The sequence below is a fragment of the Prinia subflava genome, chromosome 1 (genome assembly GCF_021018805.1).
Source record: "Prinia subflava isolate CZ2003 ecotype Zambia chromosome 1, Cam_Psub_1.2, whole genome shotgun sequence".
Lineage (NCBI taxonomy): Eukaryota > Metazoa > Chordata > Aves > Passeriformes > Cisticolidae > Prinia > Prinia subflava.
In genome coordinates this window covers 69,841,063-69,863,835 of record NC_086247.1, presented here as the reverse complement: position 1 = coordinate 69,863,835, position 22,773 = coordinate 69,841,063, and the positions used below count along the sequence as shown (strand labels likewise).

Here is a 22,773-nt window from a genome sequence, read left to right as displayed (position 1 = left end):
GCACGCAGCTGGAGGCAAGTAAGTGACACACACTGAGACTCATTCTCTGGCCAGCTGTGGAGAAGTTGTTTCCAAAGCCTTGGAAGAAAAATCTGTAAACTCATGAGACCTAATTTCATGAAGGCTGTGCCAGCTCACAATCCTTTTGGGACCTGATTATATTTTCCTGTCTATTGCCTGACTCTTCCACAGTACAGGCAAAATCTGTATTACCAAGGTTGTCTATGTTGGAACTTCTACAGGAAAAAATAGGGTTGAGAATTTTATGGGAAATTTATCTCAAAAAACACATTTGGGATGGGAATAAGCATTCCTGGGCATCAAACACAGAGTATAGGTCCATTGCACTGCACTGACCAGTTCTTTTCTCATGTCTATCCGTGGGAATCTTTCAATGACTCCTCATAGCAAAATTATCCGCTCCTTGCCGGGCACAACAGTGAGCAGTGGTCTCTTTCATTATCCTCTGTGCACTTATGCAGTGACTATACATAATTTGCCTCTCAATCTCTGCTTCAATCTCTTTACTTAGACAACTGGGATAATATTATCCAATTCACAGAATCTTTCTGAAGGAAAGAGAACAATGCATTGAAAATGAAAGGATTCTTATTTGCTGCTACAGAGGGAGCTTCAGAAAAAGCAGATCTTTTATTTTGCATTTCTAAATCTCTAAAAGAGCTACTGTTCGAGGCAATTCCAAACTTACCTACAAAGTAAGCCAGAAGGTATAGATTAATCACAAGGGCTTTTCTTAAAACTCTTACCACTGGAAATTTAGAATGGGCTATGTGTTTTGTGAGGTGAAGGTCTGGTAGTTTCCAGCAGCTCACATGACTTACAAATATGCCTAACAAAACTCTTTCTCACAGGAAAAGGAAAACAAAAGGGCCTCAATTTTTTTTTCCATAGCCTTCTTCCCTCCTAACCCTACACACTTTTCTTTTGTTGACAGTTGTTCTGGCCAGATGCCAAGAAAAATATGAGTTATTTTGATACCATGTTTTACATTCTGGATAAATGTTACCAGTGGTATTTTCTCATACATGCGCTGCTTTTTTTTTTTTTTTTTTTTTTTTTTTTTGTCTTAGGGAAGAACTTGATAACCTTTACGCTGCCTCCCTGGTTAAAACATGAGGTGCTAAAAATAGAGCACTGGTGAGCATTTATCCCAAGCTCGAAATGGCAAATGCGCATGGTTCCTGGAAGCCTGCGCACATATTACTTATGCAGATTAGCAGAGATTTGTGCAAGAGCACAGAACGCAGCAAAGTGACTACTAAACTACAGCATTTAATGTTCCACTGAGCTCAGGCTACAACGCCTAATTACTCCTTGGAAGTCATTTGCACAGTTGGAGACAAAATGAAACTTACAGCAGCATTTTATCAAATTAGTGCCATGGGAGACATACATTTATGAGAAGGTTTACATTCTAAGAAAGAGAGACATTTCTCTGGTAAAACTAGCTGAAAATACTGCATTAAAAAAACCCCAAACTGGTGGTAAGACAAGGGATTTGCAATGAGAGAAGCTGCCATTTTATTATAGTCAAAGTAGCTTTACCATAAGTCCATAAATGATAAATCTGACCCAAGTTTCTCCAAGCACTTCTTGATAGTTCTGGTGAGCCTCATGTACGGCACCAGAGGTAGAGACCACACCTCCCACCATAACTGCTTGAATACAACACAGACCTATGTAAACTGCAGAGAAGGGACAGAGAAGGCATTCAGTTATCCAAATGCAAATACTTGGTGCCATTTTTAATGCTGTAGGATATTCAAGACATCTGTCTGGGCCTCCTAGACTTAATATGGAAGACATGGAAACTTGTGTCCTACCTGAATGCCAGCAGGAAAGAAGAAACCTAGTAGTAGATGTATCTCAGGTTAACTGAATGGGATTTGCAATCTCACTCATTTTGCACAATATTTTCTATACTGAAAGACTTGAGAACATGGCTCCTGTGAACCTGTTACCAGGTGGGGTGGGAAGACAGAGCCATTGCAAATAAGTCAAATCCATACAGGCACAGTGCGCAGTAGGACATGCAGGGATGTAGTGACAACTGTAAGGCACATTGAGAGCATTCTGCTTCTCACATGAGCCTTGGGCAGCTAAGAGGGACTGACCTTCATGGAAAACTGACATGGTTATTCCAGTTCCAAAGATTGGACTTTGGAACATTCGGGCTCCCCTACCAGATCTCACAGTCGTCCCAGTCTGGTCCTGGGGAATTGCATTAACCCATATCTATGTATCTGAATTTGTCCTCTTTAAAATGAATCCATGATAGTCACCTCTTACGCAAATGCTGCAAAGAGAAATGCTTCTACTTTGTGGTGGGCGCTAAAGAAGAGATTGATGCTGAAGGATTTTAAGTTGTAGGAAGTATGGCTGAAGCTTTTTGAAAACAATTTGCTATTCAATCAGGCCAGAAAGATGGCATTAAGTAAACTCAGGGTTTTTGCATATTCATTTTTGTGAGTAATGCAGCAAAGTACTCTTCAAAAGTGGAGGTAACTGTTTTCTGGATTAACCAATGGTTTCCACAATCTTAGACACCATTTATCCATTCTTTGCATTTCTTAGGCTAGATACCTTTTTTCCATTTCTTTTCAGGGAAGTATTATAACTGCAGCAGGGGAGCAGCTACTCTAAGTGCTGGACTTTCTAGTCACCTAAGCCATGACCTTACCAGTGATATCTTCCATTTCTACTGCCTCCTGTGAACTTGAGAATGAATTTTTAACCAAAGCCTGTTAAAATTCAAAACTTGTAGACTAAACAACTAATTCAGGATTGGTTAGACAGCAAAGTCATTGTTTGTGTTTGACGGAAGATTTCTGAAATTGGAAGACAATTAGCAAAGGGAAAAAGCATATGGTCATATTCTGTTGAATAACAGATAACCTTCTTTTTATGTTCTTAGATAGGCAATAAAAAAAAGCTGCACATATTTTTGAGAGCAAGGTACAGGTATCACTTCGATTCCATTTTTAGTTTGTGTTCTGTTCCTAGTTCTGTGGGACTACATCAAACAACGGTCTTTACACTGCATTTATATCTGTGCTGAATAAAAGTCATCAGAGATTGAATTTAACTATTTTTCAATCCTGTAATACACAGGTCCAGTAGTGTCTTCAGATATACTGCCACCCAATTAACAATAAGAACGTGAAAACAGAGGTGAGGAGGAAAATGAAGCAGCTTTTCAACAGCAGCTGGGTTTATGGTCCTTTTACAACTTTCCTCCATGGTTACTGGTCAAGAATCTAAACAGAAAGCAAACAAATATGCTTTTGCATAGTATCATTTTGTGTTCTAATGCTAGAAATCTCTAAGCTCATTACATACCAGGGTGATTTAAGCTTCCAGAGTACCCAACATATGTCAGTTCCAGGGTCCTGCTGCATAAGCAGCAGCTTATACAGCTATACAGCTGGATACACCCCGACTGCCCCTCTTCTGGCAACAGCTTCTCAACAGGAAAGCCAGGAGGCAGACAGAATTGCCAGAAATCGCCAGAAAAGTAGACTAGCATGATTTAGATCTTAATAGAACCACATCACCTGGGCAATGTAACACTGCAAGTTAAAAGATGGTACAGTCAAATAACTTCTCTTGATTTAAACAGAAAAATAGAAACAGAAAAGGACCAGAGCCTTCCTCTCCTGTAAGCTAACACCAGGCCTTTAGCAACCCAAGCTGCTCCCTAATATTTAAAATATTCTACAGCTCCAAAGCGTACAGTACTTTCCAGTGGATGAGTTTAACAGAAAGGCTAATCAAGTATTCTTGCTCTAAAATGACTGTGAGTATCTATTACTTAACCATAATATCCATAATATCTTTCCTCCATGAAGATCTGCCAGCAAAAAAGTGCACTGAAGTTTCCAAATTTGAAGAGTTTTCTGGAACAAGGGGAAAGGGAAAGCCAGAGATAAGGAAGGAAAACTATGCAAGAAGCAGAGGCTTGCAAATCTGTCAGACATCTGGGTCTTAATTAAATAATTTTTCTTCCCTGAGGTTCTCCCTGTCACTTTAACCCTTTCTCTACTTTCTTACCCCTTGAAACTGTTTTCAAAAACATAAAACAGCCCTACCCAGTTAAAATAAAACCTATCCTATAGAGAAATAACAGAACTAAAGTTTCTCCTGTTTCTCAGAGACAGTGTTACAAGTGACAAGTAATTATACAGAATGTGTTTGTGCACAGAGGTATATATAATACATACATACACTATTTTTCACTGCAGTTTTTCTCTTTCCTTCCTGCCTTCTGCCACTCACTATTTTTATTTCTTCTGACCAGCTTCCACGCTGAAACCTCTCCAGCTCCTGACTTCTCCTTCTGTCCTGTCCTTCCCAAGTGGAATACAAAACCCTCTAACATTTGAATGTGAATGGACTGAAAATTAAGCAGAACAGGTTCACCCACCCCTATTGTTTCAAGCTTTTGTTTTAAACTAACTTTTCAAAACCAAAACAGTTTAGTAGCAAACAGCAAGTACTTTTCAGGTTGGTAACTAACAGCACTGTCCTCCCAGCAGCTTCAGCTACCCTGACCAGAGCCAAAGGTAACAAATTCTTCCAAGAGAAAGGGAGGAAATGGGATTATCTCCGTCCAGGCCCACAGCACGAACTGATCTCTGGAGGGTTCCCCCACCCCCACCCTATGTCTTCTACTAGCTGTACGTGAAAAAATATTCCTCTCTCATGGCTACTGGAGCAGACACTCGAGGGAGGGGAAAATCCCTTTCAGATATTAGAAGGTATTTTGGTATTTTGTCTCTTTTCCACACACAAGCCTGTATTTATTTATATCTTGGTAACTATAAAGTTGCCTTCACATTTTAAAATGCCTTTATTTCTTAAACATTTCAATACATTTAAAATCTTTACAGAATGTAAAAAAAACAAAAACAAAAAACACACACGCAAAAAAAAAAAAAAAAACAACAAAAAAAAAGAAAAAAAACCAAAAAAAACCCCAAACCAAACCAAACCAAACAACCAAAAAAACCCCCCCCAAAAAAAAACCCAAAAAAGTCTGGTGTTTTAAAGTGTTTTTTCTTCTCTGAGACAGGCCAGCAGAACCACTCTTAAGAGTGACTCCCACTAAAACACTGATTTCAGTTGCTTATAAAGTTGAAAAACTACACACTTCTGTGAGGTGACAGTCCACATGGCAATTTATATCATGCCCATAATCATACTATTATTTTATTTCAACCAAAATGTTTAAATTTTTTCCAATAATAGAGTTTGGAGGAAAAGGAGAGCTGCATTCTGATACATGAAATTGTATTTAATACTCAGCCCTCTGAAAAAACGGTGCTCCTGGCATGTTCTATCTGTTCACTACTCTGCCTTGACTCTCTGCCCATCAGCTCTCCTTCCCTAAAACAGGAAAATGCTACCTCTTCATATCACATGAGCGCTGTGCAGAGAAATGAATTAAAATCTGCATAGCATGTGAATACCAGTGCAATGAGTAAGATAAAAAGAGCCAAAGAAAATGAAATAGTCCGTCTCCAGAAGAGAATTTGAACTGAGTGAACAGTGCTATATCTGTTTTATTAACTGAGTATTGAAACTTAGAAAATAAAATTGAGTTCCACCACTGTAACCAGAGATGTTATCATACTGTACAAAAGGGGGGGAACTGACGTTAAAAAGGGAAAATCTAAGATTACACACGGAGCCTTAATATTGAAGTTACCTAACTTTGAGTCGAGCGCATGACCTAGCATCCCTAATAATATTAACATAATTTTTAATGTATAATTATTTATAAAGCTCCAGACAGTAGGTGTGCATGCTGCTTTACAGGCGTATAGAATTGTCTGATCCCTGCCCCTAGGAACTTGCGTGATGACACCACACAAGGGATGGGAAAAGAGGGGGTATGGGAGGACAGGGTTGCAACACTGTGAGATCATGAGATGTACTTACTGCTACATAAGCAACATTTCAGCTTCTCTGTGGTTTTCTTGTTACTCATTTAACACTATATATTAAAATTTGGTGAACAGATACATAACACAAAGACATCAACCGTAAGAAAGGATATGAATAAAGAGAACTATGTAGTACAATGTTCAGACTCAGCAGTTAATATTAAAACATTCACAGGCAAACGTTGCATGTAGTCAATTATTTATACGGGTTTAGCCCTTGGCACCTGCAGCTGAGGTCTGGATTCTGCTCCACCAGTCACTGTACAAATGTATCGTGAGACATGATAACCGTGTTAATGTTTTTACCATAAAAACCAGTCAGTGTCAGAAGGGGATCTCACAGGCGGAGAGACCAAGATGGTTTAACAGGCTAGGGGCAGAGCTAAGAGTAGAACTAGAGTGTTTTGACATTTGTTTCGATATTCTAATTGCTAATTAGTATGTGTATTTAGATTACGATTGCTTGAATAAGAATCCCCAAACCAAACAAAAAAGAGTGCATTTGCAAGTTGCTACTATGAACAGATATTTAAAACCACAGAGGAAAGACCCCAGCTTGGAAACGCTGGAATCCATGTACCTTCTTTTAGAAATTTCCATTTCTGTGCTCTGGGAACTGAAGTAGATCGGAGCTCTGCTGTGCTGTCATATTTGTTTGTGCAAAGCCCGTGGTTGGTGTAATTTCTGACCTGGCCACAATCTTACCCTGCTATGTGCTGACAAACATAACCCACGTCAGAGACTGAACCCTTAAATGCTCACAAGTTTCCTCGACTTCAGCAGCAGATGAAGACCCAGCTGTGATATTCTAATGCTATCAGGCATTACAGACACACAGAGACCACCCAGGACATACTGTAAACAATTCCAGAAACCCTAAGAAAAAATTATTTTAAAACAAAACATACAACTAATTAAAGGAAGCAACATGGCAAAATATTCTTGATCTCCTGAAGCACATCCTAACTCTTTGGAGCAAACCCAGGTAGGAATTGTGGACTTGATTCTGCACTTCACTGCAGTTCTTCACAGTGTATGGGTGAAACACTACCCGGACATTTTTGCAGCCCTTCACACTCCAAATATAATTTGCTTCCACTTTAGGGTACTTTTCACAATCTACAGAGTATAAAATTATTTCAGTACATAGCACTATTAATTCCTAGTAATCTTGTTATTTCACTGGGTGAAAAGCCCAATTTTTAGTCAGCTTTACAATTGAAAATGACAAACAAAATATTTCCATTATTCTTATTAACCCTTTTCCCCAAGCCTTAGCCAAATTAGTCACTAAATAAAATTTCTGGCTTCAGCAGAGCTCAGGCTCAAGGAGAACTCAATCTCACTGCTGCTAACCCCTACTACTTTACAATAGCAACACGTTCTTCCAATTTCTTTCTTATCTTCCTTTTAGAATTGAGTTTAGATCGCTAGTATACAAAGTAGAATATAGAAAGGAATGAGCAAACTCTCCATAAAATTTTCCTTTATATTTTGTAGCTTATGAAATGTACTTAGAAGTCCGTATAGCTTGGTATTGGTTGTTCACACGAAGTGCATTTTGATTTGTCTGGGGATTGAAGAGACTGGTTTGGTGTTGAAAGTAGCCTAGTCATCAAAGAATTATGTAGAATTTCTGAGTTCCCAGCACATTTTACTAGTGGGGTGGAAGTTGTTCTGACAATGAAAACAGAAATTGATGATTTCCAAATTTGGCTGTACTCAAAATTGTACTAAGAATTCATCTATTTATGATTAAAACAAGAATTTCATGCAAATAATTAAAAAACCTGCTTTTTGTTGCCTTTCCTCTACACTTAGGAAGTAACTTTTAAGAACTTAGCGGCTTGACCTCAAAAGAATTTAGAGGAGCACAATTTTCAAAGCTGTTTTGTTTACAAAGGTAGTTTATGAGTGGAATCAGATTTAGCTTCAAATATTACTGGCACATTCATAGTATAACATTTTAAAAGATATTACTCTCAGCATCACTGTTGTGTCAGTTTATGTAGTTGCTGACATAGGATTAAAATACATCATAAATGTTAGTTTTTGCTATATCCCTAAGCTGATCTGGAGCAATTTTGCTGTCCCAGCAAAAAATAAATAGTATTTATGAAAAATAACTGCATTCCCCAAACAACAACAACTTTCTCCTATTTCAGTCACAAACCGCTGTTTTTAAATTACAGATATATTAGATGAATACAGAATATTTAGCATTATAAAATCACAATTAAAAAAGCCAGTTGGAAGCCTAGCCCAATGTCCTGCTCCAAGCAGGGCTAATTTCAAAGCCAGAACATGCTGCTCAAGGCTTTGTCTGGCTGACTTCTGAGAATCTCCAGACATGGAGATTCTTCAGCTTCTCTGGGGAGCCTCTTCCACTGCTTAATCATTTCCATTTTGAGGAATTCCCTCATATTTAATTTTTATTTCTTTTAGAGCAGCTGGTGACAGTTGCTTCTTGTGCTTTCACAGTGTATGACTGAGAAGCCTCCTAGTCCTCCTTTTGTTAGGGAAAGACTGCAACCAGGTCTCTCCTTACCAATATCGCTTTCCCAAAGTGAACAACCGTTCTGCTCATACCTCACGTGCCCCAGCCCCCTCAGTGCCCTCCACTGGACCCTTTCAAGTTTTCCAGTCTCTCTCTTAACTTATGAAACATCCCACTGTCTCTTCTCTGCGCAGTCTTTCCAAATAGTGAAAATTGTGTGGGTTTGTGGGGAAAGGTAAATCTAAATGTCATGGACAGAATATATATCTTTGGCTGAGGTGAAGGATGGAGGGAATACTGACTTTCAAGAGGGAGTCTGTCACAATGACCTGTGGTTAATCTTTTATTGATTAAAAAACCAGATAAAGTTGCCCTCAAATTGTAGCTGATTAGTATTGTTATAACAGGGCTTTGCTTTGATGTCTTTGGTCAACAAAATGCTAACTTCTTCCTCCCTCACTGAACATGCATGTGTGTTTTTCAAACCACTTTAGATCCTGCATTTGAAGAAAGTTGGGATAGCCTATTTACCTCAAAAGGACCAATCTAAGCCTACTGAAATTAATGGGTTGCTTTTTTGGATCAGGTCTGGAATGTTAATTGCAGTTACTATACCAGCCTATCTAATCCTTCCAATAGAAACTACATCAGGACCTAAGACACTGCGAAAGGAAAAATCACAAGAAAAAAGTATTGTTGAGTAAGTAAGTGAGGCTTGACCTTGTCCCCATTGATATTGGATAAAGAAAAACCCCAAGATCATTCCAGCAGGTTAAATACTTACTTTGGTCTAATTAATCCCTAAGTTATCACCCACTGGATGATCCAAGATGAAGTTCTCACTCAGAAATAGGCGGATGGAAATAACTAGGTCATGATACATGCTTTTATGAAGTGGGTACAGATTAGCAGCTGAATGGAGAGAGACCAGAAAGCGGAGACTTTGTGTCAACTGAGAATTCAGAGGAATTTTTGGCTGCTGTCCCATGACTCTGCAGCATCACACAGAGCGGATCCCTGTCAGTATTACCAGGCCACCCTCCTTGCTGGAGGCACAGCTTCCTATTTGGCCAGTTTGTATTTGCAAAGTCCTATAAATTTTGGGTTCCCTTTGCAGCCCTGCCACCAACTATGTGAGTTTTGGCAAACAAACAGTGTCAGAGTCATTTGTGCTTGAAGGCAGTTTCTAGTTAAACTCCAGGTTCTCGTATTTTCTTGCAAAAACTGCAGAAAAATGTTTGTTTATGGTAAAAAAAAAAGGGGGGGGGGAAAGGAAATAAGCTGAAAACCTGCCCATCTAGAAGTGTAACACCAGTGGAGGTTAGCATTAGGTGAACAGATATATATACACATATAAATTTATATATATTTATTTGTATATATATAATATATATATAAATCTCCAAAGTTCACTGCATACAGTCCTTTTCCACCTGGCTTTAGGTGGTTTGAATTTTCCTTTATATGACCTGCATGTCATTTTTCCGGATCAATATATGGTAACATTTTTTAAAACTTCAGGTGCTATCAGAAGTAGAAAATAAACCAAACTGTAACAGAATTATTTCAGACTCCTTGAAGAAATCAACTCTGGAGGGCAGCAGCCTTTTGCAAGAAATATAACTACAAGTTCAAACAAAAAAGTGACCTTTGCTTGTTGCTACAAGTATGTCGCTCGAGGGGATTTGGCAGTGAGCTTTTCACTGGGAGGAGTCACTTGGCATTGGCATTGGCATTGGTTTATGAAAGAGTAGAAGAAAGTATAAGTTGGTTTTCTTAAATGAGTCCCTACCAGGACAAGCGCTGGTGGCAAGTAAATATTTACCTCAGTGGAGCACTGTCAGGTCCCACGCTGTCGCCGTGAGCGCTCTGCACAGGGCGCTCTGTGCCACACACTGCATCTGCCTCAGCTGGGTCCATGTAGCCATTGACCAGCCTGATGTCTCTCAGCTTCATACTGTCATTTTGTGAATCCAGAGACACAATGTCAGATGGCGAGCTCACAACACCCGAGTCCTCCGTGGTGTCCTCTGATGCAAAACAGCTGCTTTCTGATGCTGTCTCCTCCACCTCCGATAGCTCGAGAACTGTGTCATCCACTACATAAACATTATCGTGTGTAGACAGCAGGCTCTCTAAATGAAATATAACAAGGAAAGTTAGCTGGAAGTCATCAGTACATAAATCAGAGTCCCTTTGGAATTGGAAGAACCCACATGAAATGCATTAGAAATGTGAGGGAGGACGCTCAATATTTGTATATAAGATCAAAACGATTTGAAAAGTGACAAAAATTATGTACTTTGCTTTTAGAGATGTGGTTTGCTATGCTGGTCCTGTAGGGTTTGGGTCTTACAACTTCCATAGCAAATCAGTTTCCTTAATTCTCTGAAGAAACAATTTTCCAGGGACAATTTTTTCAGGAATTAGACTAAAGTTTAAATGACGTGGTTCAAGAAATCACTCCTGTTACTCCTTATGGCAATGTAATCTCATTATTTCTCTTCTATTCTATGCCAAACAGAGGACATTTCCAATAATAAGTCTGTGGTAAAAAAAATGGGCACCTTTTTTACCAATTAAGTGTCCTGACTGGGGAATGTCCAGTCAGGACACTTAATTGATAAAATAGATTTACTGCTGGCCCAGTGGGTGTCACTGATTTTATGACCCTTCAATTTTTCTATTTTTCAAAGCATACAAAAATCTCCTAATAAGTGTACAGAAAAGTAGACAGTACCATACTTTAAACAGAAACTTCTCCAATGCTTAGTTATTTATAAAGGACATCAAGGGATACACCCTTTGCATGTTTAATTCTATTAAAAGCTGCAAATTTTGAGAAGAGATTAGACGGAGTGTAATTTTTTGTAGCCTGTTTTAGTTGGTTCCTTTGAGCTACCCCTTCTTGTGTTTTTTGGTAAAAAACACAATTCCAATTTCTCTTAAGAAATGTACTCAATTTCATCCCATAATTAGGCCATTAAAGGAGAGCTCCCAACCAGGTCAATAATTTCAACGACTGAAATTACTGAGTGACGAAACACAGAATCATGCCCGAACACAATTTTCCTGATCAAAAGAAATCAGTAAAGACTAATCTAAATGTTTAATTTGGAATTATAAGTGTGCTCCATTCTCTTCTTGAATCTCAGTAAGCAACAGGAAGATTAAACAATAGTTTATGGTCTGATCTTCCAGACACCTGTGGTGGATGTTAATTACATGAGAAGTCCCAGGTCTGCAATACGTGAATAAGATTAAACATACACATCACTGTATTTTAGGCTCAGAATCAACAACTTTTTGAAGAATACATGAAGCTATAGCTCAATAAAAATGATCAACAGAGAGAAATACTTCTGAATTATGTTGTATACACAGAAGTATTTTCTTTAAGTCAGAAAACTGAAAACAACTGTGTCAAAGAATGTCACAGGAACAATTTTGTCAGGATATAGCAGTGAAGTTTTGAACAAAACTAGTACAAAAATCAAGCCAACATTCTCCTTGACTGAGGTTACAAGATGCCATTAAGTACTGAAATTGATTTCCGACAGCAGAACCAATAAAATTCAGAGGGTTACAAATCATGATTAAACTTTTAAGTGCTGTCAAGCATTGATATTAATGATGGAAGATGATCCAAAGACTCTATTGCAACTTTGGAAGCAAGGTTCTTTGATTTCTTTGACCTTATTTTCTGTAACATTAGTTCTAAATTCTGGATATAGTCTCAGAGATTGTTCCATTTTAAAATGGTAATTACAGGAATAAAGTGTATGTCACTGAATGGATTGTTGTATGCTTATCATAGAACTACAGTTAGGAAAAAACTAACATGAGGGATAAATATGAGTATTTTGACATTGAACATCAAATATTAAAACCCCACAAAAACCGACAGTGAACAAACTGGTATGAGTTTATGGCTTTTTGGCTTTTAGACAAACAAAAAAAAGGCCCAGTAACAAGCATTAGTAAAGTTACAATATGTTAAAATTAGGACAAAGCAGGACAACAAAGAAATCAATTTATAGAGTGGAAGTTGAAGAGTGAAAGCACATGGGAAGATTTTGAAGTAATGCACAATGCAGTATATATACCTTGATGCAAAGAGATCTCTCTGTAATACATGACAAATCTATTGTCACATGGATGTCATAAATGACCTCCATCCTATAGCTGGCACAGCAATTTACAGCCAAGTACCTACTCCCAGATCCTGACATGAGGGCGGCAGCCTTTTCCTCCTTCGCTGTCTCTTGCATTTCCTCATCCTCTTCTTGCCTGCCTGCAACTATTTCCTGCATCTTTCTCTTCAAGGATTCAGATCCTTTTGGTCCCCGAACCCTACTTGCCTACTGCAGTAATAACAACACTCAAGTCTCTCCCTGCTTTGCAGGAGGATCCCCAGGCCCAGCCCACTGTCCCCACATGTTGACAAACAAAATTAAAACCAATCTCTTATTATCACAGTCCACAGGCAAATTGATCTCTGTTATGTCTGGATCTTGGCAGCTGAATCATCCAGGCCAGAGTAAGAACCTCCTCATTCAATATCAGTTTATCCTAAAGTATGGAAATACAAATAGACATCTTTCTACTCAGTGATTAAATTCCCAAAGCTCAAGCAAAACTAAAGTGTTCCCCTTTCTTCAAGCCTATCAGTTTGACAAAGTGCTTCCCTATTTTTTATCTTCACCAAGAAGATTCATGAATTTTTAACACAGTTAACACACGGCACTGAACAGAGCTATTAGCTGAGACAAACCATTTTGATTGCCACTACTTGTCTGAACGTGAAAGCACACATATAAAACACGACTGTGATGGTTCTGTGTCATGTTAACAACCTTGTTTCAGCTAGGAGCAGCACTCAAACACCCCTGTTTCAAATGTGGGCCATTCTTAGATGGATTAAGTAAGAACAATTCTTCCTCCTACATGCTTGATTAAGTCTTCACTGGTGCAAACTGAAGATGGGATGGGCATTACTAGGTAATGACACATGACATGAAGAAAGCCTACCTCAACATTACTGAGTGGTCTTGTCTTCAGGAGACAGAAGATACTTTGTTACACTTTCTAATTCTCCAAGGAGAACAGGATAACATTTAGTAGTAGATGTGATTCTTTTACCTTGCAAGTTTTGCATTTTTTTCCTCAAAGGGAATGCACATGCAGAAAACTACCTTACACTAACACAGTGATGGTGCTAGTGAGGATTTTTGTTGGTCGAATAAAGAAAAATCCCAGGATTTTCTTCTTTTTCCTCTGTCATAACACTAAGACAAATTCAGGCTCTGAGCCTCAGGACCACATGCAGATATATCCAGGTTAAGAAAGAGTATTCAGAGAGTACTTCAGGACTGAACACACAAATAACAACTTCCATAGATAACATAGTATTGAAAGATTTCTATACAGAAGGCTGAGTTTTCGAATACATAACAATTTTCAGTAATGTGACCCCATTCACTGGCATCAGGTGGTGTGTGATATTGAAAAGCCTGTAGAAGTCAGTCCATGGTCTCCAAGCTATTCTAAAATCTCTATGGAACATCTCACCCCCACATGAAACTGAAGAGAGTCTTTCAAAGTCTTGCATTGCTGCTTACCTATGTCCTGGGCAGGCTGCAGACACTGCTAAGCCCACATGAGTGCTGTACCAGGGATCTCCCCAGATTTGCAGCAGCAGTGCTGTCGCTGCACAATTAGGTCAACCACAAGTTACAAAGGCTTTCTTGCAGAGAGGGATGGATGGGGACGTCTGTTTGCAGGAATGTTACCCGTGATCATCAAGAGGGAAAGAGGAGAGTAGCTCATAAGTAAAGAATGTGAGCTTCTTGTTTAACACAAAAGAGATCTTGTTGCTTTAATCTCAATAGCCTGTAAGTAATTAGGAAAGCACTGAACTCTGAGTTTAGAGGAGTTGTATCTGCACTCGTGCAGTTTGATATCGCATATATGTACACATTACTCATCCCGAATGCCAATGATGGGGAGACAGATAAACCTCACTTGGCTTCAACGTGTATCAGCACTTTCAAAAATGAAGATTTAATTCAATATGTGAAGACTTCCATGGGTAAAATACTCACTTTGATTACTACTATGAAAATAACCACCATCGAATTTGAATTAGATTAGAATTGGACATAAGTGTTCAAAAGATGCTTATCCCATTTGGACTTAAAAAATCAGTCACCAAAGCCCGTCATCACTCCTTCTGAGTCCAATGGGCACAGGGTGTAATTGTTCAGGAAGTGCTGTGACCTTCTGGTTTTAAAGCACTGCTGATGTTTTGTTACTACATTCAACAAAGACAGACAGAAGACATAACAGTTGATTCAACCCTTACATGATGAGTAACCTTCACAATTGTTTTAGAGATGCAGAGTTTCTCTAACTCATCTGACTCTTGCTAAGAGCTTGGTAATTGTTTTACAACTTCTTTCATCATTTGTTCCATTGCCAAAGAACTTTCTTTTCATGGACTAAAATTGCTTTGCTGTAGTTCAAGTGGTCTATTATAATGAAGTTGTAAAAAATTACCACAAACTTCATGATGTTAAAGAATATTAATTCTTATAATGATCCCCAAATTAGAACATAATTCTTTCACTGACAGAACTTAAAGCTTCTAGCAGGAGAAAGAAACACTGCTTTAATTATTCGTCCTGGCAGTAAAAAGTTAAGACCATCACAAAAGACCAGTACTAAAAAACTGTGCATTTTTTTCATACCCTTGGAAGAAGGCTGTTGGAAGAATCAGGAAAACATTTGTTATGGCAATTATTTACAGAGATTACGAAAACGGAGAACACAGGATTAGCTTCAGAGTTTTCACACAGGTACAATGTGTTCTTGCTACATTTTACTCATTTTGCTCATGGATAAAAATCTGTATGTAGAGACAAGTGTTAAAAGATCACTCAGTGAGTAGATAAAGCAGTAAACAGAATGGGTAGTCTTCTCCTCATCATAATTAAAATTATTTAAATTCAGCATGCTTCTTAGCATATTTGAGCCTACATGCACACTTTCTTCTTTAAAAAAATTAAAAGAAACAAAAAGAAAACAAACGACCACTGTTCTACTTTGACAGTAGTATTAGAGGAGTGGAGGAATGGATCAGTTCCAAAGCACTCTTCTCCCAACTTCTGGAACAGCCTTGTAGAAACTCAGAAAGAGGCCAGGAAACACTGACCTGAGGTACCATGCTCTGCAGCGCCAGCCCTTCTCCAAAATAAGGATATAGAGCAGCTTAATGTTGGCTTAGTTTATTTAGGTCACAGAATCACAGAACAGTTTCATTTGGAAAGAACCGCTGGAGGTCACCTAGTTCAATGTCCTCCTCAAAGCAAGGCTATCTTCCAGCTTTGACAAAGTAGCTCAGGGCCTTGAACAGCTTAGCTTTGAAAATCTCCAAGTATGAAGACCCAATAGCCTCTCTGGAAAAAATCATGAATCATTTCCTGGGCAGCGTCTCATGCTTCTCCCACTTAAGAACGTTATTTTAATGTCAACCTAAAAGAATTCTTGCTGCAACTTGTCACTGTTGCAGTCGTATGTTTTTGAGCGAATCTCAGAGAAGAATCTGTCTCAGTCCTTCGTCTTCCTTTAGATGCATGACAGCATTTAAACCCTCTTTACCCTTCCCTTCTGCAGGGGAGGGCAGAGCAAGCCCTGATGTCTCAGCACCTTAATGTATATCCTTGATGCCAGACTCTGTTGCCTCTGCTCTGGTGTGTCTGGTGTATCTTGTTACACAGAACTCAAAACTGGACTCACTTTTGGACAATGGACTCACATGTGGCTTCATGGTAGCCAAGTAAAGGGGAATAATAATTTCCTGTGATCTTCTGGCTGCGCTCTTGCTAGTGTAACCCAGCCTGTGGTTACTGCTTCATCACTGCAAGGGCACGTTGCTGACTCACACAGCCCTGCATGCGACTTCCAGTCTCACATAATGAGATATTTTCAGTCTTCTTCCTAGTCTTATGCCCCATCCTCATGTTTTCCAATAGGCTCTTTAATTGAAGTCATTCTCACTGCAAACCCGCAAACAGAAGTAAATCCATCCCTTTACATGTTAGCCAATAACAAAAAACGAAAGACTCACAAAGGACATGTCTCATCAGACAGAAAGATACAAATGGAATGTTATTAGTTACACCCTGTGGATCTTCAGCATTTCCATAGTCAATCCCAAACTAATGACAGTTAACTCAGCTACCTAAGTCAACTCTTCTATGGTAGAAAAATAAATGCAGTGTGGACTCATTTAACCTGCCTTATGAATTTGGGTAGTTAAGCACTTCCCTTGGGGTTAAACTTGTCTGTTGTTAGTTGATACCACAACAGAAAAGTATTGTAACTTTCAAAAAAGTTTTTTTTGGCAATGGAGTTTCCTACACCAAAGGCAATACAAGATAGGATCAAGCCAGGGAATGAGAGCTGAAGAGTGTTCCAGTCCCTCCATTGTTTTTCCCATGTACAAGCAGCTGTGAAGACCTGTGCACTAATGTTTGCTTTTCCTTTCAAACATATACTGAAAACAATTGTCAAGTCTCTCTCTCGCAAAACAACACTACCTAAAATGTCTGCTGGCTCTTGGAAGACCCAGAGGAAGCTACCCCTGCAAGTAAGTGTCTGCTGCCCTCTCCCATTTCAGACCTTTATTTTTGCCACCTGCCAAACAAGCAAAGAAAAATTTCTGAACCAATGCAGCACAGATTTTCAGACAGGGGAAAATCAACATATTGGACTTTATTATTCCTGTTTCTTTCCCACAATCCTTTCTTCAGTGACTGAAAAAGACTCTCTGACCCCTGCAAAGCCCATTTGACCTAGAATGCTGCTGCTATTGCTGAACTGCTTTTCATCCTCTCCTTTTTGGCACCCTCTTGAACCTACTAGCTCCTTGCTTTTATAAAAGCCTTGTTTGGACTCTCTGACAAGTCTACACTATAGCCAGTAACTAGCCTTCCTTATTCAAAGGGATCAGATGTCATAAAAGCAACGCAAAGAGTAAAATGCTCTTTGACAGGAAAAGGATCATGTGTCAAAGTAGATCTTTCCTTGATTAACCAGAGAACACTGTCACTTGACTTTGGGAAGGACAGATTTTGGAAAATGAATCAGTAGTGTGAGTTGTTCATCTCTTTTTATCACTTTCTGAGGTGAACAGCAAGCTAGAATGAAATCACAAAGTGATTTCAGGGCTCTAGATGGTCCCTTACTTTAGGTGAGGGGAGGTTAGAATGCCTAATCCATATAGTTCAAAAGGACTACCAACAAACAGATAATTAGAGGAAGGAAATAACACAGAAATATATTTAAGAGCAATTATAGATAACTTCAAACTTGCACTTCATAACACCACGTGTAACACTGGCAACATGCTGTGTTAAATAACAGGGCTCTTTGGAGGTGTTTGCAGGACAGGAAAATATAGATCTAAAACCAGAGACTGCCCAGTATAATGAGCCTGGTGAAGAAATAACCCACTCCCCCCTTTTGCTGGGAATTATCAGGCTTAAGTATTAGATTTTGGCAATTCGCGTCCTTTTCAGAGGTGGTCGGCTTTCACTCAAGCACCCTGCAGCATCTAAACAAATGGACTGTGAAGGTGATTTTCATGAGCCACCTTAGAGAACACACTCTATAAAACTGCTTGAAAAGCATATGCAGTGTCATTATTAAAACCAGAAATTATTAGTGTACCTATGCAATAAAACAATGTTTTATTAGGTGATTCTTAGGACCACAGAAAAAAGGCCATTTGCTCAACTTTTCTTTTTGAACTTCGATATCTTCTTCCCCTTGTGCACTCTGCATCAATTCATTCTTTTCCTTAGTTTGTTAACAATTCCGTAAAATCTCTACTGCAGTTTTGTACTAACAGCATCATCCACAGGAGAAAAACATAAAACACTTTTGCATTGCAATTATCCTTTCCTTGCCCAGCAACTGTCTGCCAGCAAACTCAGCAAAGAGACACAAAACCCCAACCTTAAAATGAGCACACGTACACATATGTGCAGGCACTCTTGTGGGATTTAAGAACTCTTTCCATAGTACAGGGACACCACTCCACTCACAGCTGTGTATTTATTTCTAATTAAAAGTGATTTAAAAGTTAGGAAGAGTGAAAGAGAACCAGGTCAACCTGTAATAATCACTGTACTGAAACCATTAGTATTACACACATACAAATAAAAAAAATTTGAACAGCTGCCTTCTAGTTTTGGGGACAAAGTATACTTTGTCAGAAGCATTTCTACTACTGCCACACAACTGAGAAAAAAAAATTTCTATCAACATAGATTTACTAGGAAGTAGTGGCAAAAAAACCAGGCTGGAGTGATGATTAACAAAATGGGACTTCATCACTCTTGCAGAACCCTCCAGTTCCCTCATCAGTGCATCCATCATTTTCCCTTACATCTCTTTCTCTTTTTACAGAATAGTACCCTAGTATAACCTGAAGTCAGACAGAGCCCTGAGAAAATTGTTTTGTGGACAAACTACCTACCTTACAATGGCACAAAAAGACTCCATTTAATTGGCCAAGACATACTTCAGCCAAACCACCAATAACGTAAATAATTGCACAGATTTTCTACAGCTAGCTCCAAATCTAGATATGAAAACATTTTCAAACACCTCCATAGTATAAAGACACAAAGCTAACTGACTGCTCTTGGACCTCCTGATCAGTGGAATATGTGCTTCTGTCTCCAAGAGGCTTTTTAATACACTTGGGTTGGTGGTTTACTTTGGCAATTATATTTCCAGAAATATTTTAACCTAGAAGAGCATCTTTCTTTTCTGAGTTATAACACATTTTACTGCACATACGCACCAGATTACTCTGCTACTGTACTTCTCAGAGCTGTAAGACATCCAATTATGTCAGTAAAAGCATATACCCAGTGAGACACTACTTTGAGCAGTGGACACTTCTTGTCACTAAAGCAGGCTGCCTTCTGAAACTGCCCAGCAAAGAAAAATTTATTCTTGCAGGGAAGAAAATGAGGGTTGGAGTACATGAAGTATCTCCCTGAGGTTCTTGTGTGATACTCTCCACAAGGGCATCGTATCATTTTCAAAGAACGTTTCCAAGGCCCTTTGAAGACCAGACTCCCGTGCTGGGATGAGGGCAAACCAAGAGCAGTGAGGCCCAGGAGAGTGCATGCCAATCACACTCTCCACCTAAAACACTGCCAGGCACCCCTGGATCTACACTAGCAGGAAATAGGCACACACAGGCTGCAGAGGCCCATAAGGGCAATTGGTTCTTTGGAATTACAGCAAAGACAGACTTCTTTTTCAGTGACAAAGACATAGCCAAGCAACCACAGCACGGGACAAGAATCAAATGCAGGGAGGGTGAGTCCAGAGGACATGAAAATGATTCTCTACAGTGGAGACAGGCTGAAAGAGCTGTGTTTGTTCAGCCTGGAGCAGAGAAGGCTCTGGGGAAACCTCATAGCACCTTTCAGCTCCTTGCTGAGCACTGGAGAGGGATTTTTCACAAGGGCATGTAGTGATAGGACAAAGCGGAATGAGTTTAAACTGGAAGAGGGTGGGTTTAGGTCAGACATTGGGAAGAAATTCTTCATTTTGATATTGCAGCAGGTTGTCCAGAGGAGTTATGGATGCCCCATCCCTGGAAGCATTCAACATCAGGTTGAATGAGGCTTTGAGCAACCTGGTCTAATGGAATGTTTCCCTGCCCACAGCAGGGGTGTTAAGACTACAGATGATCTTTAAGGTCCCTTCCAATTCAAACCATTTTATGGTTCTTTGATACTATGACCTCCACACAGTATCCATGAAGTTATCTTTTCCAGCACTGCACACTGAAGCTCTCCCCGGGAGCCTAGAAAGAAGGGGAATACTGGAAAAGTAGAGAACAAAGTGTTCACAGAAGAGCACTGCTTTCATGCCACCACTCCTCTTTGGCAGCAGATGGACTACATCAGATTATTTCAGACATAAGCAAAGATAGAAATACTTAAGTCAGAACTGAATTTGGCCTGCTCTTCCACAGTCCTTGTGTGAAGACAATTATCTCATCAATCATGCTTTGCCCTGGAGCTCTCTTTCCCTATTAACTTGAAGAAATGCAAACATGCAAGAGCGGTAACTGGTTGTTACGCTTTGTACTGATTCGTGGATAGTAAAATGTTAATGGCAGTGCCATCTCTGGTGCTCTGGTGAACAATAGCCTGATGCAAGAAATGGGTCATCATCTGAACACCCACTTGGAAAAGATTTTCCCCTTCCATACTACGCGCTGTTAGTATCAGATCCTGCTTCCGCTGCGGCAGTCAGGTTCTGCCCCTGACTTCAATGGCAGCAGGATCAGACCGTTCACTGATTAAAATGCAAAGCTGCAGATATCTCCTGCATGGGATGAATCCCCACAGGGAAAATTTGTCTGCATTTTTATTCATGTGAAGCATTTTAAGGCTTTCATTTACACAGTTCATTCAATAATAATGTGCATGCTGTATAATGGGGTACCTGATTAAGCATGCTTAAGTGCTTTGCTGGAGCAGGGCCATTTCTAGAATTTGAAGGTTTGCTATGATCATACCCTCCAAACAGGCAAGGTAGTTTGGGGAATTTTTCACCTAAGTTAATAGGCTTAAATAGGATCAGCACAAAAGGGAGAAATTTGGAAAAGCCTTTTGAGTTTCTTTCTTTTTAATATCAGTTCCTCTTCAAATTAGGCTGAGAAGGTCACCTTATTGTAGGTTTTAAGCTTGTCTATGAAACTCTCCAGTAACTTCTAAACTGGCTACCAGCTTCTCCTAAATGAGTCAGGTAGGATAACAATCGGAAGTTCAGTTACAGAAGTTTAATGAAGAGGTAGAAGGACGGAGCGCAGAGACTTTCTTCATATATGTGTTGACATAAAAGCTCATTTTCTGTTATCTACCCGGGATACTGAGGAAAGGATGCTACGAACCATAGCAAAACTTCAACCCCAAGTGTGATGGGGTTTAGATGTCAGAGAATTCAGTCATTAATACACAAGTTCGAAAGAAATGCTTAAGGAATTACTTGATGAGGTCTGGGGTAAGAAAATAAGAAAACAAAGAGGAAAAAAAGAAAGGAAAAATTCTCAAAATTTTTGGTTTTGAAAAGCAAGAACCTCAAGGTCCTGGGATTTTAATTGCCATCTATTTTTCACCCTTTTTATTCATTATTATTATCTTTCCTGTTCTTATCTCTAATTAAAAAGACAAAAAGACTATTAAAATAAAAAAGGATCCTCTCTTTTAAAGTCCAAAGAACCAGTTAATTTTTTTCCTAAAACCGTTACCCAAGAATTGTGTTTGGAAAAAAATTTAGCAGGTGTGACTGGCCACCGTTGCACTTTGTACAGTACAGTTTGTACAGTAATGCTCAAATATTACCTTAATTCTCCTGATTGCTCATAATTTCAGCAGGGTATTATAAAACTCACCACTCACCTTAGAGTGGCCCCTATCAAACCAGTACAGAATCAAGCTGGTGGTTTGTTGTTACTCTTCCCATTACAGCATGAAAGTTTAAAGACTTCTGTCTCAATTGCTTTCAGCCTGCTAATTTTCTCACAGGCACTAATTTAAGTCTGTGGAAAAAACCACAAGGAGTTTCCCTGTGCAAGGATTTTTTGTGTAAAAGAAAGCAATCGATACATTGCCAAAACCTTGTATTATGAACAGTGGCATGTATTTAATGTACTCTGAAAGTGAAGAAAAGACTTTCTAGTACAGTCTGTGTCCTTTGTAAGAGCAGACTGAAGACAAATGATTTTATTTCAGAAACATCTGAATCCCATTGATTAGCATGATGAACACAGAACAGGAAAGCTGCCAGGTACAGAGGAAGCTGGGCATGTCCACAAGGGAGTGGAGCAAACAAGCAAATTACAGTATATGCATGCCTTTTTTTAAATTTTTTTTTTTTTAAACCTGAATGTTTTCATTCGGAAAACGTGGACACTTAAACCTCTAAGTTTCTTTAACTGACTGGTCATTTAATCAGCATATTGTTCTAATTCTCTGCAGGCAAGCAGAGAAGGGTTTTAGAAGTGAAAAAATAGAGTTTTAAACTATAAGTAATCAATAAAATATTCATGCACACTGTATTTAATTGGAATAGGATCTCTTCTGGGAAAAAAAAAAAGACATTTCTTATTTTTGGGGGGAACAGTGGCATAAGTTTTACTTGGTAAAAAATAATTGTATCACTCCTAAGCATTGATTTAACAGTCTGAGGCTGGTAGTACCCTAAAAGGGTTTC

The 22,773-nt window shown here is 39.0% G+C and overlaps 1 protein-coding gene across 11 annotated transcripts in view; it reads right to left on the bottom strand.

The window, feature by feature from the left end:
- COBL (cordon-bleu WH2 repeat protein) overlaps positions 1-22,773 on the bottom strand; it is a 183,842-nt gene that overhangs the window by 15,487 nt on the left and 145,582 nt on the right. For all 11 annotated transcript variants that reach the window (XM_063399241.1, XM_063399258.1, XM_063399183.1 and 8 more), the window contains one exon: positions 10,289-10,598. In XM_063399241.1, the coding sequence (XP_063255311.1) occupies positions 10,289-10,598 (310 nt within the window). The remainder of the gene's footprint in view (positions 1-10,288; positions 10,599-22,773) is intronic.